The sequence below is a fragment of the Danio aesculapii genome, chromosome 19 (assembly GCF_903798145.1).
Source record: "Danio aesculapii chromosome 19, fDanAes4.1, whole genome shotgun sequence".
In the NCBI taxonomy this organism is placed as follows: Eukaryota; Metazoa; Chordata; class Actinopteri; order Cypriniformes; family Danionidae; genus Danio; species Danio aesculapii.
In genome coordinates, this window is record NC_079453.1 from 25158869 (window position 1) to 25177886 (window position 19018).

A 19018-nucleotide genomic window follows, 5' to 3' on the forward strand; every position below is an offset into this window, starting at 1 on the left:
CACAGCTTTTTATTTAAGCTGTTAATATTTCAATTCAAAAGACAATGTCATACTTCAAATTCAACTTCCAGATTTCACTTCCATAATATTCAGTTCTGTTTAAATTACAAAGCATAAGGCAGTTCAAAAGGCAATTTTCTTTAAATGTTAAAAAGGAGGTGAAAGATCGCTGGATCACCTCTTAATATCTGAGGAATGAGGTTTACGCGATCACCAGCTGGCTTTCGTTACATTATGCAAATATAAACGTCTAAAACATCATTCAATTATTTTTGGCCTACTCATAATCCTTTTATTAGCCTACTAATAATGTCCAAGACATTGATATTAATATTAAATGCTACATCTGTGCCATTGTTAGCTTTTTCAATCACCTTTTTACTGGTTTAAAAATCTTGAATTTGTCCATCTCTACCTGCTGGTGAAAAAGCAATCTGCAATCTATTGAATCTGCTATCTGCAATCTATTGCTTTTCCTCCAGCTCCAAGATGTAATGTCAAATTTTAACAGTCGAATTTGAGGCACTGAATTTATGGAAGCGAATTTTTGAACTGAAATAAAATGAACTGAAAACTGCCTTTTGAATATTATGCTTTGTATTTTTGAACAGAACTAAATATTTTGGAAGTTAAATCTGGAAGTTGAATTTTAAGCGTGAAATTGTGTTTTGAATTGAAATATTCACAGATTAAATAAACAGCTGTGTTAAATTTCAGGATCTGAAACCCCAGGCAATTCAAGTCTTAAAAATGCAAACAGTTGTTAATTCATTTTTTTTTCAGTTAGTGCTATTCGACAAGCTTTTTATTTCAATACTTTTGGCATTGATTTTGTTCCATAGTTAAGCCCCGTTCAAATGACTTGAAATTGATTGCTGGTTGCGACAATCACTGGCTGTTTCTCAATTCCAAGAATGTAGAGAATGGACTTGCGTTCTTGTGAAGACCGGTCTTGCCAGGTTACCTCAGAAGAACGAACTCGAGAGACTGCGAGAACAGAGAACGCGTCCTCTGAGAATTGAGATGCTGCGTTCTTCCTGATGGTCACATGACCTTCATGCAATTATAATGGAAAATAATTGAAACATTACAGCATTCATACAACGATTTATTGTTTTCCCCCTTTTTGAAATATATACTATGCACAAAGACTGAACAAATTTACATTGCACAATATATATAAAACAGATTTTATTACGAATTTCAGCAAATAAACACCCTTAATGTGTTCATTCCTTTATTAAGATTTTTATGGTAATGTTTACTCTTACAGTCTCATTTAGGAAAACTCCTGAGATTAATAAGTTACATCTCTGAACTTTAATAATAAACCTAAATAAAATGCTACGCTTCCCACCACCAGTAGCAATGACTTCTTGGACTTCTAAAGCGAGTTCGATGCTCAAGTCTGCATCAGTGTGTCCTCGATATCAAGAAAACGTCCGGGAAGTTTCACCCGTCCTCCCTTCTTGCGGTCTTGAGTATTGAAAATGAACTTTGGCAGTTGATGATGATGTTACACGAGGACGCAAGATCGCTGAAGAACGCATATTGAGAAACAGACAGTGTCAGATGATGCAATTTTGTCTAGAATCTTGAAAATCTTGACATGCCAGTGTGTAGACTTGTGTCGTCTACAGCGCACATTCTGTCATCAAGAAGCCTCATAGATTATGAAAGTGTATTATAAATGTGTAATTGTCTGATTTGTTAGTTTACATGGTAGTATACATAGTTTGCATAATTCCAGTACTAGTACTAATTCTGGTAACATACCAGGCTGCAGAAGTGTCCTAGCTATTAATCTTTTTATTTTGTCATGGTATTTCTATGATGATACGTCATACAAGCATAGTGTTCCCACGACTCAACAAAGCTTTCCTCCAATTCATGGAAGCAGTCCTCTGTTCATTTTGTCATTTTAAAAGTTGTGTACATTAGAGATGTGCTACTATTGGTCAGCATAACTCATGTGATAAAAAAAAATGAAGCATGCTAGACTCTTTGTGATTATGTCGTGAAGTGTTGCATACATTGTATCAGTTGTGCTCGATGACACATGAAATAAATTGAGTTGAATAGAGTGGGGGAACTATAACGTCACCTTGTAGGCTAATCAGCTGCTAGCATAAAACCAATAAAATCTAGGATAGAAAATATAGGATTTTCCCATAGGCTTTTCGAAGATTGCTAATAATAAGCTCTGTGTTCAAACACTGTTCATTACACTTGCACGTTTTGTCCAGCCGGATAATCGTCACACAAAAATACAACGTTTAGCACTTTTGGATCTTAAATGCAAACGCAAGAACTGAAAAGCTAACATTAGGCTACAAACGAACTACAGTGCTTTCGGGCGCTCGCCTGTGACGTCAGCACCACCCTGCTACGGACAACTTTTCTATCTTATTTTTTAGAAATAATGTCCATAACAGAGTTAATCTCTCTGTTTATTATATTATAATCCACGCTATATATTATAAACAAATAAATGCGCAAATACACATAGACCTACGTGCCTTTTGGATCGTTTATACGTGGGAAATACATCTGTTTTGCTTTACGGTTGTTGTAAAAGTTTTAAAACTGTATGTATAAATGTGCCTACATAGTATTATCATAAGACACATTTAAATAAGTGTATCGCTCGCATGCACACAGCCCGCTTACCTTAACAGACGACAGAAATGTGAGGAGCAAGTCTATCAAATGCCTGCAAGTTCCATCATGGACACAGAACGACATTCAGTATTTTTTATATCAAAAAGTACAGCGAAAAGCAGCCCATACAGTCACATATGCTATACATTTTAAGGAGGAGTGTAAATAGTGCAGTTTTTTTGAAAAAAATGACAAAAAATCACTTGATCACATTAAAATGACAGTTAATATGTATGTATTTTTACACATTTATTGACACGTTTGCATTATTGAGAGCAGGAAAGAGACAGGCTGTACTGGTAAGCTGTATCCCCATATCTTTAATTAAAATAAATGATCAACAAATTAATCTGTCTTGATAGTCTTTACAAGTGAAGGCATTATCTACACACAATATGAATTCCCAATTAGAAAAATACTACAAACTATAATATACTATTTATGAAAATACTTAAATAACAGAGAAATCCAAATGCCCGTAACACAAGCGAGCTGCGCTCCAGACCAGATCAGCTCAATTACGTATAATGTCTCCGACACCGCCTGTAGTCCCATTTAGCAACTTGATAGCAACAGTCTTTTTAAAGAAGCGTAATCGATTTAAAAACTCAATAGTGTGATGTAACTGATGTGTTTTATGTCGTAGAATAAAACGTGAAAGTATATTGAAGTTGTGTTTGCCACGAACCTTATTTAAGCGATTTAACTGAAATCCCATTGGAAAAAACCCATTGACTTTAGGACGAGGGAACCGGAACTGCTAAAATGCTAACTCGCTTCCGGGTTTTTGCATACAAATTGACGTCATAGTTCCTCCACTCTATTCCATTTGTCATTTACGAATCCCCACAAAACTTTCAAGCAAATCGTGCCGAAATCCAAAAAAAAGTGTGTAATCTGAACAGGGCTTAACTATGACAAGGCAAGACTCTGCTCTCAAGTGCTGGAGGCTTGTCTTCTGGAGGCTTGTCTTCTGGAGGCTTGTCTGCTGGAGGCTTGTCTTAAGCCACGCCCACTAACAGAAAAGCATCCATCTTTCAACTTTCAAATACAACCTGAACGCACTGTAAAAAGTGCTGGGTCCCATGCAACTCCTTCATGTTGTCTCAACACAAATTGTTTAAGTTAACTTAATCGTTTTGACAAATTTAAGTGGATTGAACATAAAACTATTAACTTGTCTTCAGCTCATTTTAAATAAGTAGTTTAAAGAAGCAGAAAAAATGAATTTTTTGAGTGTGGGTGCTACTGATGCTACTCTAGTAACGTTAGCTTATTTGGATTTATAAAACACACATCAACGCCTCAGTGAGTTGAAACATTCTCGTCTTCAAGGCGAGCAAAGCTCATGGTTACTAAGCAATGGCAGATACTACCAAAAAAAAACTTTGAAAAACGAACTAGCTATACAGCTTGCGTTTGAATGGGTTTTCAGATGCGAATTGAGAACACCATATTTTTAAATAGCATGCATTCTGATAGCTAGCAAAATGTAGACTGTAGTAACTAATGATGACAGCAACTCAAGATTCAGCAGGAGAACCAGTGACACTAGTACGCAGTGGTTTAGTTTTATAGAAGGGGCCACACTCCATTGAATCATCAAGCCACACCCTGATAATCCTGAACACTGGTGCCAAAATATTTAAGATTTTAACTCCACAAGTAAATACTGCATACTTCAGAGTCTCTATAATGTGTTCAGTAATACTTTTCTAACATTTATATTGTGTTTATAAACAATTCTCAGAATTCTCTTTATCCAGACTTTAAAAAATCTACTTTAAAGTCAAACATTCCTGTGGAAATATACTGTTTTACTGTGGAATTAGTTATTATATTATTACAGTATTCCGTATGACTGGAAACAGTAAACAAAGAGTTAAGAGTCTATTAAGAGTCTGAATAAAATTTTATTTTCTTAGATATTTTTAGTTTTCTTGTATTTTTGATTTATTTAACAATTAGTTCCAAACTCTAACAAAATCTAATCTAAAAGGAAACCTGCAGTGCTGCTATAGATTTTGTGCAAAACAATATCTGTAACATATATATTAATGTATTTACTAACATTAACAAACAATGAACAATTCATTTATTACTGTATTTCTTCAACATTAGTTAATGAAAATACAGTTGCTTATTGTAAGCATGATTTTGGTTAATAATGCATTAGTAAATGTTGAACTATGGTAAAAATGCTGTATTTTTTAATAATAATAATAGTTCCTTACATTTATATAACGCTTTTCTGGGCACTCAAAGCGCTTTCCACATAGAGTGGAATCTCCTTATCCACCACCAGTGTGCAGCATCAACCTGGATGATGTGACGTCAGCCATTTTGTGCCAGACTGCACACCACACACCAGCTGATTAGTGGAGAGGAGACAGAGTGATTAAGCCAATTACGATATGGGGAGGGTTAGTAGGCCATCATGGACAGAGGGCAGATTTGGCCAGGATGCCGGGGTTAACCCCCTACTCTTTTTCGAAGAACATCCTTGGATTTTTAATGACCACAGAGAGTCAGGACCTCGGTTTAATGTCTCTTGCGAAAGACGGCGCTCACTGAGCAGTATAGAGTCCCCGTCACTATACTGGGGCATTAGGACCACACAGACCACAGTTTGGGGCACCCCCTGTTGGCCTCACTGACACCACTAAAGTATTGATTATAATTCGTTCATTTTAACAAATATATTAACTATTGAAACTTTATAGTAAAATGTGACCACAACATCTGGCATATCATTTCTATGGTCATTAGCCTTTGTGTGTGTATTAACTTTTTCACCTGTGATGCTTTGAAATGCTATTTAAACAGCTCACTTGGTTTTAAAGCAGATCCCCTTTTTAATTCAATGCCGCAAATAGAATCTTGTTTTACATTACATAATCCCTATGGTAAACTTGTTGCTGTTATATAATATATATTCACGAACACGCTGTCAGCCTTCTCTCAGTTTGATATCGATTGACCTCTTCTTAGAAACACAAAGGTTGTGGCATCACAGCATCATAAAAGCTTTTCCAGTGTTTGGGTTAACATCTGCAGAACAGCTGAAGTGACTGCCGTGCGTGTCACAGTGTTGCAAACAGCGGCTGCATTGAGAACTTGTCATAACACAAGTGATAAATCTGTCCACACCTGCTTTTTGCTGACTCCTCTGAGAGCGAGTACAATCGCAAACCCGTGACACTGAGAGCCTTCAGAGCCTGCTGGGAGATAGATTTTTTCTTTCTTTGTTTTTTTTTTTACCAATCAGTGCCAATTTTAATCTTTCTTTTTCATTCTGTGTCCTTTTTTCAGATAATGAGAGAGATCCAAGAACATAAGATCAAAATCTATGAGTTCCCAGAAACTGATGACGAGGAGGAGAGCAAGCTAGTGAAGAAGATCAAGGTTTGTGTCTTCAAATGCTATGTTAAATAATACCAGGGCTTGACATTAACTTTTTTGATCACCAGCCTCTGTGACTAGTGGATTTCCAACATTACTAGCCACTCACTCTTTTAACTAGCCACAATTTTGTTGTTGGGAAAACATATTTTATATGCATATATTTCATTTTGACATGCTAAAATTACTTGATTTAGATTTTGTTTTACGTCCACATGCCTCCTCATTCATTTTATTTTACGTTATGTATGTTGTGTATGAGCTTGCTCAATGTGCATGAGGTAATGGGTTGTGTTTTCATAGTGTCAAATTGCATGAAATTTTTATTTCACATGACTTCTCAGGGCTCAAAATGAAGGATTTACCAAATTTATCTCTGGCCACACCAAAAACAAATAAGTAATTATTTCTTAGCCACAAATGTTAAATAATGTGTCAAACAAGCTAAATATAGCTGTATACATGCTTTTTTTATTCAACAAAACCTTTCTTTAAAAAATTGACATTATAAAAAAATAATTTTTGCCACGTATCTAAAACTATGCACAGTAATCTGTCCTGGCTAAAAGTCTAAGATCACCAGTTATCTACACATAAATGGGGAGTTAATCTTCTATTAAAGCAATATTATTGTAAAAAATGAGAATTAAACCATATTAACAAAAATAATGCAAAATGGAAGCAGGTGGAAAAACATACTGTGTGTGATAATGGAGGGATAATCACGTGCACACGGTTAACGTTAGGCTAATTAATAATTTGTTCAAAGAATGAGTAAAGTGAAAGTAATCTGGAGCTCTGGAAAGCAGCAGGACTGTGGGTACATGATAGTGATGCATTGATGGCGGATATATCAGCAGGCGCTGCGGAAAATCTGCGGGTTGGGTAATAAAAAAGTACATTATGATTAGTTGTGGGTAAGTTGCGGGTTGATGAAGCGGGACATGGCAGTAGACCAGCGAAAAAGCTGAGTGACTTTGCAGAATGGGAAGATGAGATGCCCAAAATAATGAATGAAGTGCAAGAGTACTGTTCAAACTTTCAGTTAGAGGAGTCATCATTATTTACACAACTGCAGCGCCTTGCAAGGAGAATCTTGTGTATTTATACAATAAGCGGTGTGAATGAACGCTCATTTAGTGCAGCTTGCCGCGTTTTGTAGGTAAGGCGGATTCGCCCGAAAATATTTTTACTTTCTGTATCTATTTGAAAATGAAGAAAATGTTGTCCAAAGACAAACTTTTGTTTTTATAAATTAATGTTCATTTGAAAACATTTACGATTAAAGTATTATAGCTCATTGAATCTGCTGGTAATATCCACAGTGACCTATCATCATGCCTAAAACAAAGAATTTAATTATTAAAGTGACGTCTGGCTGCGGATATATATATCAGATAAAATTATATGTGCAGGCATGTGGTGGGTGGATAATTACTATGAAGCCTCGGATTCAGGTGACATTTCAGCTAATCCGCGCATCTCTAGTGTACGAGCATCGCTTTTTGTCCAGTCTATTGTCGAAGGGAACTGATCTCACCAGTTGCGTTTCCAGGCATGGATGCTTTGCGCTAGGAAACGTGAGCGTGCATGCTTTTTAAACAGTCGCGCATAATATCACCTGTGTGCATGAGTGATCATCCTCTCCAGTATTCACCTGCTGTCTTTTTCTTACAATTATTTTTGTCAGTCATGCTGCTTCTCGATTCTAAGATCACATTTGTGCACATATTGGGCCATCCTTATTGTCGAACTCTGCTTTTAAAAAAACTACAATTTAAAAATTATTTTCAACCAGCCAAAGTGGCTAGTGAGAGTGGCTTTCTAACCCACCACAGCTGAAATCTACCTACATTTGGCAGGTTGGTGAGTGTTAATGTCAAGCCCTGCATAATACATACTACAATAGATAATGCATACACTTACTGCTCCATCATACTATTGACCTTATTCTAAAATGCGGAGGTGGGTGTTTTTGCAATTGTTTTAGAACATACGATTAGGGTTGTCACGATACAGGAATTCGGTACCAAACGATACTAAAGTTTTAAAAACGTCCATTTCCCACGTAAATTTGAGCGCTATTGAGCTCGTTCTTAAACAGCGCTGATTTGCTCATCAGAAATGACTGTAATTGGCTGTAATACAGAATTCCAGAATTGTGCAACCCTACTTCTGATTCACTTGCCTATGGGAGAAATGACTCGGAATAATAAACGGCAGAAATCAGTCAAACTACATGCTCTGCAAACAATTGTGTTCATGCTTATACAGACAAAGCAGAAGAATGTAATAAGTAAATATCAGTTTGCAACGTCAAGCAGGTCTCAAGGGAATGAGACCGGAAGTCTCGAGCCAAAGAGATTCAAATGGCTGCGCCCGCTCGTACGCAAAGAATAAGGTCAATATTCCATCATCTCTTTGGAAGTGTTCATTGTGCATATTTAAATAAACAATCAATGAGTGACTTATTGTGGATGTTTCGAAAAATTTGGTTTGTGTAGTCATAAAAAGCTAAACCGGTTCATGTGTGTTTTTGTTCATTGAAAATTAGCTGGAATAAGATGTAAATATTAGATTAGAAATCTGCAGTTAATCAAAACAAGTTAAGCTAGCTAAAAAAAACTAAACTTGCAATGGAAATAAGTATATTTTGGTCCATCCAACCAATCTTTATTAATTTATATAATATATTATTAAAATAATAGTCTTTAGACATATTTCCGCAGTGTTTTTGTTGTTTGTATTTTTTTTAATAATACAGTTTTAGTTCTTACTTTATTAAGAACTGTTCCCATTAAACCCATTTAACTTATTTTTTTTTATTATTTCAGTTTTTTTTTTTTAGTTCCTGATGCTTATTTTTTGCTTTACTTGTGAATAAAGATTGTTTTAAAAATACGTTAAATACATTTAGTAATTTATTCAATATATTAGTGAAATAATACTTTTTAGACACATTAACGCAAAGTATTTTTAACACAGAATTTGTTGACGTTTGTGTTTTTTCTAGCTGTTCTTTTCAAATGTAAATCTTTTAATACACTTTTAGTTATTACTTAATGTTCCAATTTAAACCCATTTAAGTTTTTATAATATTTTATTTCAGTTGAATATTTCAGTGTAATGTTTGTTTCTTTGGCTATGTTTACATGGACGTCAGTGAGCAAATTATTAGCCTTAATCTAAATAAGACAATAATATGATTAAGGTGTTTACATGAGTTGCTTTTTGAATGTTCCTTTCGTGATCCCGTTTCACATGTTATAGCACATATTTTGATTAACATCATTGCGTCACCGCGCTATCCACATTTCCTCCAGAGTTTCAAGTCATTTTGGGCGTTTCATTTTTAATTTGTCGACTTTAACTGCAGTTTGGCACTTTCCCTTTTATTCGGTAACATTTCATGTATGCCCCCTGTGACACAAGATATTGGATGCAACTATGAACTGCTGGAAGAGTGTTGTTTTAATGGAATTTGATATTGCACGCTAAATGGGAGAGAAAAACTCACCATTTCGCAGTGCATGTGTCTGTGGTCCTTTACTTACTCAATAGGTGCAGAGAATTGTGTCAAACAGCTGTGTGTGTAAGGACTATCCAGTAACACTTTATAATAACTACACACTATAAATCATTTATTAAGCATTAGCAAATAGTTAATTCATTATCTGTTAAGCATTAACTCTACATTAATAAGCGTTAGTAAGCAGTTTATAACTGCAGCTACAAATGCTGTATTCTTGACTTACAAACATTTTATAATGTGCTTAATACTTGTACTTTCATAATTTGTTAATGATTTATTTTTCATTATTAAATTATCTCATTATTTACAAACCATTTGTATTTAAAAGTAGTTGAGGGTTTTTAGGATCATTCAGAATGAGTTAGTAAATGATTAATAAACTATTGAAATCAACATTTATTTATCTTATTATTCAGGCATGTACTAATAGTTAACTAATATATTAATAAATGCTTTATTAACTCAACTTCATGCAATTTTGTGACCTAATCTAAAGTGAGGACTGTTTATGCTTTATAAATCCCTTATCCCCTTGCATGAAGTTGAGTTAATAAAGCATGCCTGACTACATGCCTGAATAATAAGATATATAAATGTTGATTTCAATAGTTTATTAACCATTTACTAACTCATTTTGAATGATCCTAAAACCCTTAACTACTCTTAAATACAAATGGTTTGTAAATAATGAGATACTTAATTTAGTAATGAAAAATAAACCATTAACAAAGTATGAAAATACAAGTATTAAGCACATTATATAGGTGCTTATTAGTCAAGAATACAGCATTTGTAGCTGCAGTTATAAACTGTTTACTAACGTTTATTAATGTAGAGTTAATGCTTAACACATAATGAATTCACTAGATGTTAATGCTTAATAAATGATTCATAGTGTGTAGTTATTATAAAGTTGAAAAACTAGGTGAAAAGTCCTACATGGATTCAGGTGTTTAGATGTCTGTACTGCACTTCAATAAACCGACTAAAATCGGCATACTCCACGTCTTAACCGGATTTCTGTTTAGTTTATGACTTTAATTGGATTAAATTAATCAAAGTGCTGTTTACATGGTAGAATCTTAATCAGTGTATTGTCTTAATTGTATCATTGGTGTCCATGTAAACGTACTCGATGTAAATGACTTATCTAGATTAGTTATGAACTAACAATAATAATAATTGTTCTAAAGCGTTTATTCCTTTACTTTTAATCTCAAAATATAATAATAGAATAGAATAATATTTAAAAACCAAAGTTGTATTTGTTAACATTAAAGTTAATGAAGTGATCTAACAAAAACATTTGATATCACTTGCCTTTAATAATATAAAAATATATTGTTCATTATTAGTTCATGTTAATTAATACAATTTAGTAATGTTACCAAATGAGACCTAGTTGTAAGCACTACTGTTTGTTTTTTTAAGTGACTTACAATAACCCTGCTGATAGTGCACTAAGTACTCAAATATTGGCTCCCTAATTCGTCCCACTGAGGAAATAGGTCAAATAAAGACACTCACTAACTGAGCACATTATTGGCATTCCCACACACACACACACACACACACACACACACACACACGCACACACACACACAGACACACACACACACATATTATAAAGTCAATATGATCCTCTCTTTTTCATTCTAAACGCATCTGTATGTTACATGTATGTTTATTGTCCTTCAGGATCGTCTGCCGCTGGCTGTGGTCGGCAGTAACACCATCATTGAGGTCAATGGGAAGCGTGTGCGGGGCAGGCAGTACCCGTGGGGTGTGGCAGAAGGTAAGGGGTGAAGGGTCGCCTTAGCCTATGTGTGTGTGTATGTGTTTTATAGGATAGGTTAAACCCTGAGGCTGTTGATCTACTCTGTAAACCACAGAAACATCCCAGAACAGAGCCATGCTGAGTCTGAGTGATGCGCGTATGAGCTGAATGCAGTTGTTTATTTTCATTAGCATGGTTTGCTAATGCTATATTTGCATTCCATTCTATTTGAATAAAGCTACGATTCCATCCAGAAATTTTTATGTCTATTTTGGATATGCGCACAAAAAATCGGTTGAATGTTTTATTCGATAAGAAAAGATGCACATAAACTATGATAGAAACCATTTTACTGAACAAATTCCAGTTTGCTCATTAAAAAAGGTCATGTGATTTTGTAATAAGAGATCATGTGATGATAAAAATGTGTTTGAATAGACAAACCAGCAGGCTTAGCACATTGTAAAACATCTAAAATATTGTTTTGGTCATTGTGAAATCACTTTAACCATGTCAGTATTAATTTTATTATATTATTAATTACCCCCAGAACTGTTAGGAGGTGCTCTGCGTCTCAGAGCTCCAAACGCCACCGCATGTACATTGCGTTTCGCCATCATTTTCTAAAGCGCAAGTCCTTTATTAAATAAGGAAAAGATTCACGCAACTTCTCCTACCACAGAAAATTCAGTTTTTACTTTTGATATTTAGCGGCAGTTAATCAGGAAGTGACTATTTTGTTCTGTTTGACTCGTTGAATGAAAACGCTGCTTTATTTACACATCTTTTGTTTGCTATTCCAGCTTTGCGCATAAAGTTAATTCTCATTTTTGGCTGGAGACATAAACTGCTAATTGGAGAAGTGGCATGAATATGAAATCTTTTGATTTCAAGATAGCCTTTATCGCTGTCATCGCATTAAATAAAAATACATCATCATCATTTTTTTTTATTTCAAGGGTCGCTTCAAATGCAAGTAAATTGAGACCTATGAATGTACTGTTAAATTATTGAGATATTAGTTTTAAATCTGAAGATGAATTATGAGAAAAAGATGAGTAAAACAGTTAATATTTTAGGTTATGCTAATATTTAAGGGTTCTGCTGATTGAACTGATTTTAAAAAGTTAAAAAAAGAGTAAATAGTAATACATTTCAAAATAAAAGTCATTATTCTATTTTTTTCTTTCATCAGATGTTCTTGAGGCTCTTATGTTTAGGTTCAGTGATTTCACTTTAGTGTCAATAAAAGGCATTCATTTTTTTTTCAAGTTTAATTTATATTAATATTTTAGATTTATGTTTAGTTGCAAAGCATTTTAAAATGCATGGCTGTCACAGACATGAAAGATTAAGCAAGTGATATTCTATAAATGAAAGCCACAATAAAGTGATTGTCTTCTTAAGGGTCATGTGATCAACACCCTGGGGTGTGTGCAGTGAGCTGGGCGTTGACAACAGATCTGCAAACAGGAAGTGTGTGTGTCTTTTGATGTTTCATCGAGAGATCCTGTTGAGCCTGTTATGGTATACCGTAACTATACAGTATGAAAAATGAGCACTGCTTAAAGGGTTAGTTCACCCAAAAATTATAATCTATTCACCATTTACTCACCGTAACATCTATAATAAGAAATGAATACATTGAAAGTCAAGGGAGACTGGTTTCCACCTTTATTTATATTCAGAGTGAGAATGAAAAGCAAACGGGTTTGGGACAAGTGAAGAGTGAGTAAATGATAACAGAACTTTTGTTTTTGGCTGAACCAAACTCAAACGCTGCAGATATACTAGACAGTTTACTTTCATTACTATGAATGGGGGAAAGTGTAACTCTTAAAATGGTCTTTAATAAAGTCCTTAAACAAGGACTTTTGCCTTCCAGTCAAGGTACTCAATGGTCAATCTTTACAAGCTGGCTTTTTTGTTGGCTCTGTACAGTTTGTTTTTCTTTAAAAATACCAGATTGCGGTCTGCCTCACATCTTCTATCGTGTCCTTCCAGTGTCATCTTCCAGTCTTTGCTCCAGGTTATGTCTGTTCTTCCAGTGTTTGTACCCATTCCCTCAGGTTTCCATTGAAATGGCATAATTAGAGCTTAAGCAACAAAATGATTGGCACAAATCCCTTCTATATTTGTTGTAGAACACACTCTACTTTTTGGGAGGGAATAGGCTCATTTTACAAGTCCCTATGAGTTGAACGGTTGAGTTTTACCTTTATTTTTTTTCATCTGTTCAGTCAATCTACTGGTCTGGCAGGAGCGCTTATAGCTTAGCTTAGCATAAATCATTGAATCAGATTAGACCATTAGCATCTTGCTCAAAATTTTCAAAAAAAGAGTTATTAATATAGATAATGAGATAATTTTGCTATGTAAAATCTTGGGAACTTTGTGTACCAAGACTGACAGAAAATGAACATTATATTTCCTGAGTCAATATGTCTAGGAAGTATACTCATTGTGGTGGAAGCAAGGAGCTTTGCTGCTGTACTATGATTGCAGCAGGTGCAATGATATTATACAGCACATTACCTAGCTGGGGTCTGTGTAATATCATTGCAACTGCTCCAGCCATGGTACATATATGCAAGTTAACCATAGAAGAGCCAAGCTTTAAATATGAAAATTATCTAGTTTTTTTTTTTTTGAGTGATATGCTAATGGTCTAATCTAAATTTAATGATCTATGCTAAGCTAAAAGTACTTCCGCCAGACAGAATGGTTTCAAAAATGGTCAAACTCATCAGTTTAAATGAATGAAAATGAAATGATAATCATCTTTTGTAAGCTGTTTGGACAGAATTGTGTGAAGATATATTGTGTCAACAGTCACATTGGGGTGATATAAACACAATAATTCTTTTTATTTATTTATTTGTTTTTTATTTCCTGATGTTATTATCCAAAAATTTTGAGACCCTCTCCAACGAATTAAGCCGAATCTTCACCGAATTGATTGACAGCCTCGTATTAACATGTCTCTGTAGTAACCGTATAATCATATCAAAAAGACAGGATATGCGCAAAACAACTAGGATTAAAAGATCCGTTCACCTCTCTGTGATCATCAGTTATCATAAAATGTGATCAAGAATGAGTTTTGCAAGTTTAAAACGTTTTTAAAACAGTACATGTGTGTAATGAATTACAGCGATTTTACCATCTTTACTTTAGCACCACAGCTGCATGTCAGTACAATTATAAAAGAAGGTGCTTCAATCCCGGATGGTGGATGTTAAATCAGGTTTTGTACATTACCATAATGGATATCCATACAGCAGTGGATATTAATGTTTATCCTGTCACATTTACGTGCAAAAACAATGCAAAGTTAAACACGCGCTGTGTGTCTCCGCTGTGTGTGTGTGTAAACTGTGTAACCACATTGTGTGTGACTCATCGTTACAGAAAGGCTTGAATTAACGAAACAAATACATTAAATAATCATTGGGAAAGTTCCTACTGTAGTATTTCTCACAAACGTTACGTGAGATCTGTTTCCTTCATTTCTGTCGCTGTGCTGTTTAACAGACGCAGCCGGAAATTGAGGCACACTCTGACAGGCACGTGGGAACAGTTGGTGGGGAGAACTAGCATTAAAGGCAAAGGCAACAAAAACAGCTACATTGTGTTCAGAGCAAAAATTCCAATGTTCTGAAAGGTATAATAAATAATCTAATGGGTGTTTTGAGCTGAAACTTTATAGACACGTTCTGGACACACAAAAGACTCATCTTAAAACTTGAATAAGGGGTAAAATTTAAAATAAGGGGTGCCTTTAAAGGGCACCTAGGTTACCCCTTTTTTCAGATTTAATATAACTTTTTTGCTTTCCCCAAAAGACTTGTATTAAAGCCGCATGTTCTGACAGGCGGCTGTGCTGATAAAGTTAAGCTAAGCTAAATCACTGTAATTCATTACACACATGCACTGTTTTAAAACATGTAAAACTTACTTTTGATCACATTTGCTGATGATTGATGATCCTAGCGAACTGAACAGACCTTTTATTCCCGGTTGCTTTGCGCACGTCTGTATACACGTGACTACCGGAACATGTTAATACGCACAGCTGTCAATCAATATTTGTGGGCGGGGGGACCGCACTACTACATAAAGTTGCGGTCGGTCTGAAAACCGCTCCAATTGGTCCACCGTTTTTATGTTGTTAAATTTGAAAAAAAAAAAGGACGGGATGTGTTTATATCACCCCAATATGACTGTCTATACACTACATCTACACACATGTCTGTCCAAACAGCTTTAAAAGTAGATTTTTCACCATAGGTGCCCTTTAACTCTTGGGGACTTGTAAAATGACCACTTGATATTTCAGAATTCCCTCATTCATTTAGGTCTGTAAGTTTGTGTTTTAAAAAAACAGCCTTTTAGAATGAAATAACTCCTCATCTAGACTGGTGTTTTTACTGCAATTCAGAAAAATATTTATACAGCATAAAACACATGATACATGAACGTTCATGCTCAGTAGGTTTGCGCATATTTTGTCAGTATCCATGTTTGTAGTCTACCGATTATGTAATGGTCACGTGGGGCTCAACGAATCAGGGAATGATATGCAATACTAAGAAACTCAGTCAGAGAGAGATTGTTGATAGAAATTGGCCTTGTATGGGCTGCTTGGAGGTGTAACAAATAAAGGCATTTGACCATCCCTTTAAATTGTGGATGAGAAATTCTGAAAATGAACTGATATTTCAGAGTTTATGCGTTTCTAGAATGCTGGTTTGACTGAGTCACTTCTACCAGGATAACATTTCCTCCTTTTTTAGACCTCTGATAGGATCTCAGTTGTTAATTGAAATCCTCTCAGGCGATCTGTTCTGTGAGCAGGGTTATTGTGTTTGAGCTTTGACAGATGATTAGGAAGGCCACGGCTGTGATTACTGTATTTGGATCCAGTGGTTATCTGTGTTTTAAGAGGGTGAGTTTTGAATGCCTGGGATGCTTTCAGCAGCATGTAAGCACACAGATGGCATGCGGTTTGGAAGGAGGGAAGGTCTGCTTCATTCATTCGATATGTGACGCACGCAGTAGGAGACTCAAGCCAGGGCCAGATCTGCTGCCACCTGTTGGCCATTTTAGGGATTACAGTGGCTGAGTAATGAGTAGTGGCTGAGTAATGAGAGATGATAAATAATTTCAAAACTTCAGCCATCGAATCATTGGGCTGGTTACCAATGTTTGTTTTCACAGAGTAGTTTAAATTTGTTTGTATTTTCTTTTTTTGGTTTCTTTTCAGTGAGTGAATTATTTATTTCTTTATTTAATCGTTTGATTATATTATTCGGGTCCTTTTGTTTGTAGATTTTTCATTGAGTAGTTTTTTTTGTTAGTTTTTTTTTATTTCATTGTGTTCTATTTTTTGTTTGTTTTTTATTTTATTTTCATTGAGTACTTTTTTAGTTTTTTTAGTAACATTTTAGTTTTTGTATATTATAAAATAATTTAGTTTTGCTTGTGTGGTTTTTTTTTTTCTTTTCTTTTTTTTCATTGAGGATTTTTGTTTGTAGTTTGATTTTTGGGTCATTATTTTGGAAAAGATCACATATCCTGTATATTCCCAAATTAATTCAGCTACTAAATTGAGTACCCATATAAATATGGTAAAAATTTGTATTACTGGTCAGTGTGGATATAATAGGCAGGTTCTGACTGTACTTAAGAGATCTTCTGATCTGTGACGATGTTTTTATATCTCTTATAATAGGTGGGGTTTCTTTTACCTTGTAAGGAATTTGGGATTTCTGGTCAAGTAAGTTGATCAGAGAAACTCGGTTACAAAACTCTTGTTCAATGTCTACCCACAGAGCATCTTCAGATTTATGTACCCATTCTAGAATGATCCTAGCCTGTATTGCCTATATATAGTATTTAAAAATTGGTTGAGACCATCCCCCGTTATCAGTGGGCAATTGTAAAGTTTGTAATTTTACTTTGGGTTGCTTACTGGCCCAAATAAATGTAGACATCAAACTATTAAGATCTTTTATATCAGAATTTGTCAGGATTGAAAGAGTCATGGACAGTGGGTATACAATTTTTAGGAAAATTATCATTTTTATAAGGTTTATTCTTCGTGAGAAAGAGACTGGGAGTATTAACCATCTTGTGAGGTCTTCCTTGATACGCAGTATTGATGTTTTGGCATCATAGAGATGTGAAAGTTTGGGGGTAAAACGGATACCCAAGTATGTGATACCCCTAGGGGACCATTTGAATGGTGTGATAAAATTGGGCTCTGATACGTCTAATGATCCCAACGCCGTTATTTCTGGTTTATGAAAATTGATTTTGAGTCATTTTTAATGAATGTTGTTTTGTTTTTGTTTGGCTTGTTTTGTTTGCTTGTTTGTTTGTTTTTCATTTATAATTTTTTTACATTAATTCATATTTATTAAATTGAATACATTAATACGTATATTTTTATTTGATTTCAAATTTTGCTTAGGGGTTTTAGTTTTTATATACATTTCTGGGAGTTTGTTTTCAGTAAATGTTATACATGTTTTCATTAGTTTGTTTTCAGTGATTAGCTTCTTTTTGTACTTTTAATGCACTGTTTTCCTTTGTTTTAGTGGAGAATGGGGAGCACTGTGACTTCACAATCCTACGTAACATGCTCATCAGGTACATAACTATTTTTCTACACCAGCGCTAATACCTGATGATGGAGCTGGAATTCTCATAATTCCTTCATCTTGACCCTCAGCTGACCATTCTGAAATATCAGGGTTTAAAGTATATTAGATGGGCCTACAGTGATATAATTTTAGTCTTTTTGTAAAAGAAGCTTCCTATGCTCACCTAGGCTGCATCCACAGGGTGTCTGCGGGGTCTTGAAAAGTAATAAAAGTTGACAAATCAGTGTAGAGAAATTTAAGGCCCTTAAGTATTAAAAAGTCTTAAATGCTATTTTGCAAATTATTGAATTTTTTGCATCATTTTTGATTATGTAATGTGTGGTTGTATGCTAAAGTTTGCCTGAATTAAATCTGCGAATATCAGGATGCTGTGTAGTTTATGAAATCCTGCTAGATTTGACATCACGCTGCTTTGTTTACTGCAGTAACCAAGGCAACATCATTATTTCTGCAGTTTTATAGGCGCCAACCTGCTGAATTAGTTAGATTTAATAGATTTTTATTCAGTATATGAATAATGTTTTAGTTTTGGATTAGTTACTTACATTAATATTTAGTAAATATACCGTAAGTTAAAATCTCACCAGTGTTTCCGGTTAACACCTAAAGTGATTATAAGGTCTTAAAATCTATGGAAAGAGTCTTAAAGGTATTGAATTTCACTCTCTGATTCCTGTATATAATCTGATTAATTTAATCAAACACAGCAAAAAAAAATTGTGTAATGTTCATACAATTCAAAACTCGTTATTCCTCGTAAAAATGTTATTCCTGTCATGCAAAAATCAATTTTCAGCATCATTACTCAAGATATTCTGATATGATACTCTGGAAACATTTGTTATTTTTAAAAATGTAAAAACATTTTATGCTATTTAATATGATTTTATGGAAACCATTCAATATTTCAGGATTCCCAAATAACAGCTCTAAAATAGAAAGTTTTTACTAGCATAAATGTCTTTATTGTCACTTTAG

General features: G+C 34.6%; 1 protein-coding gene across 1 annotated transcript in view; it reads left to right on the plus strand.

Moving 5' to 3' along the window:
• Nucleotides 1-19018, plus strand: part of septin7a (septin 7a) — a 106787-nt gene that overhangs the window by 74785 nt on the left and 12984 nt on the right. Inside the window, exons 8-10 of the mRNA XM_056479182.1 lie at nucleotides 5974-6066; nucleotides 11294-11390; nucleotides 17975-18026. Coding sequence (XP_056335157.1) covers nucleotides 5974-6066; nucleotides 11294-11390; nucleotides 17975-18026 — 242 coding nt within the window. The remainder of the gene's footprint in view (nucleotides 1-5973; nucleotides 6067-11293; nucleotides 11391-17974; nucleotides 18027-19018) is intronic.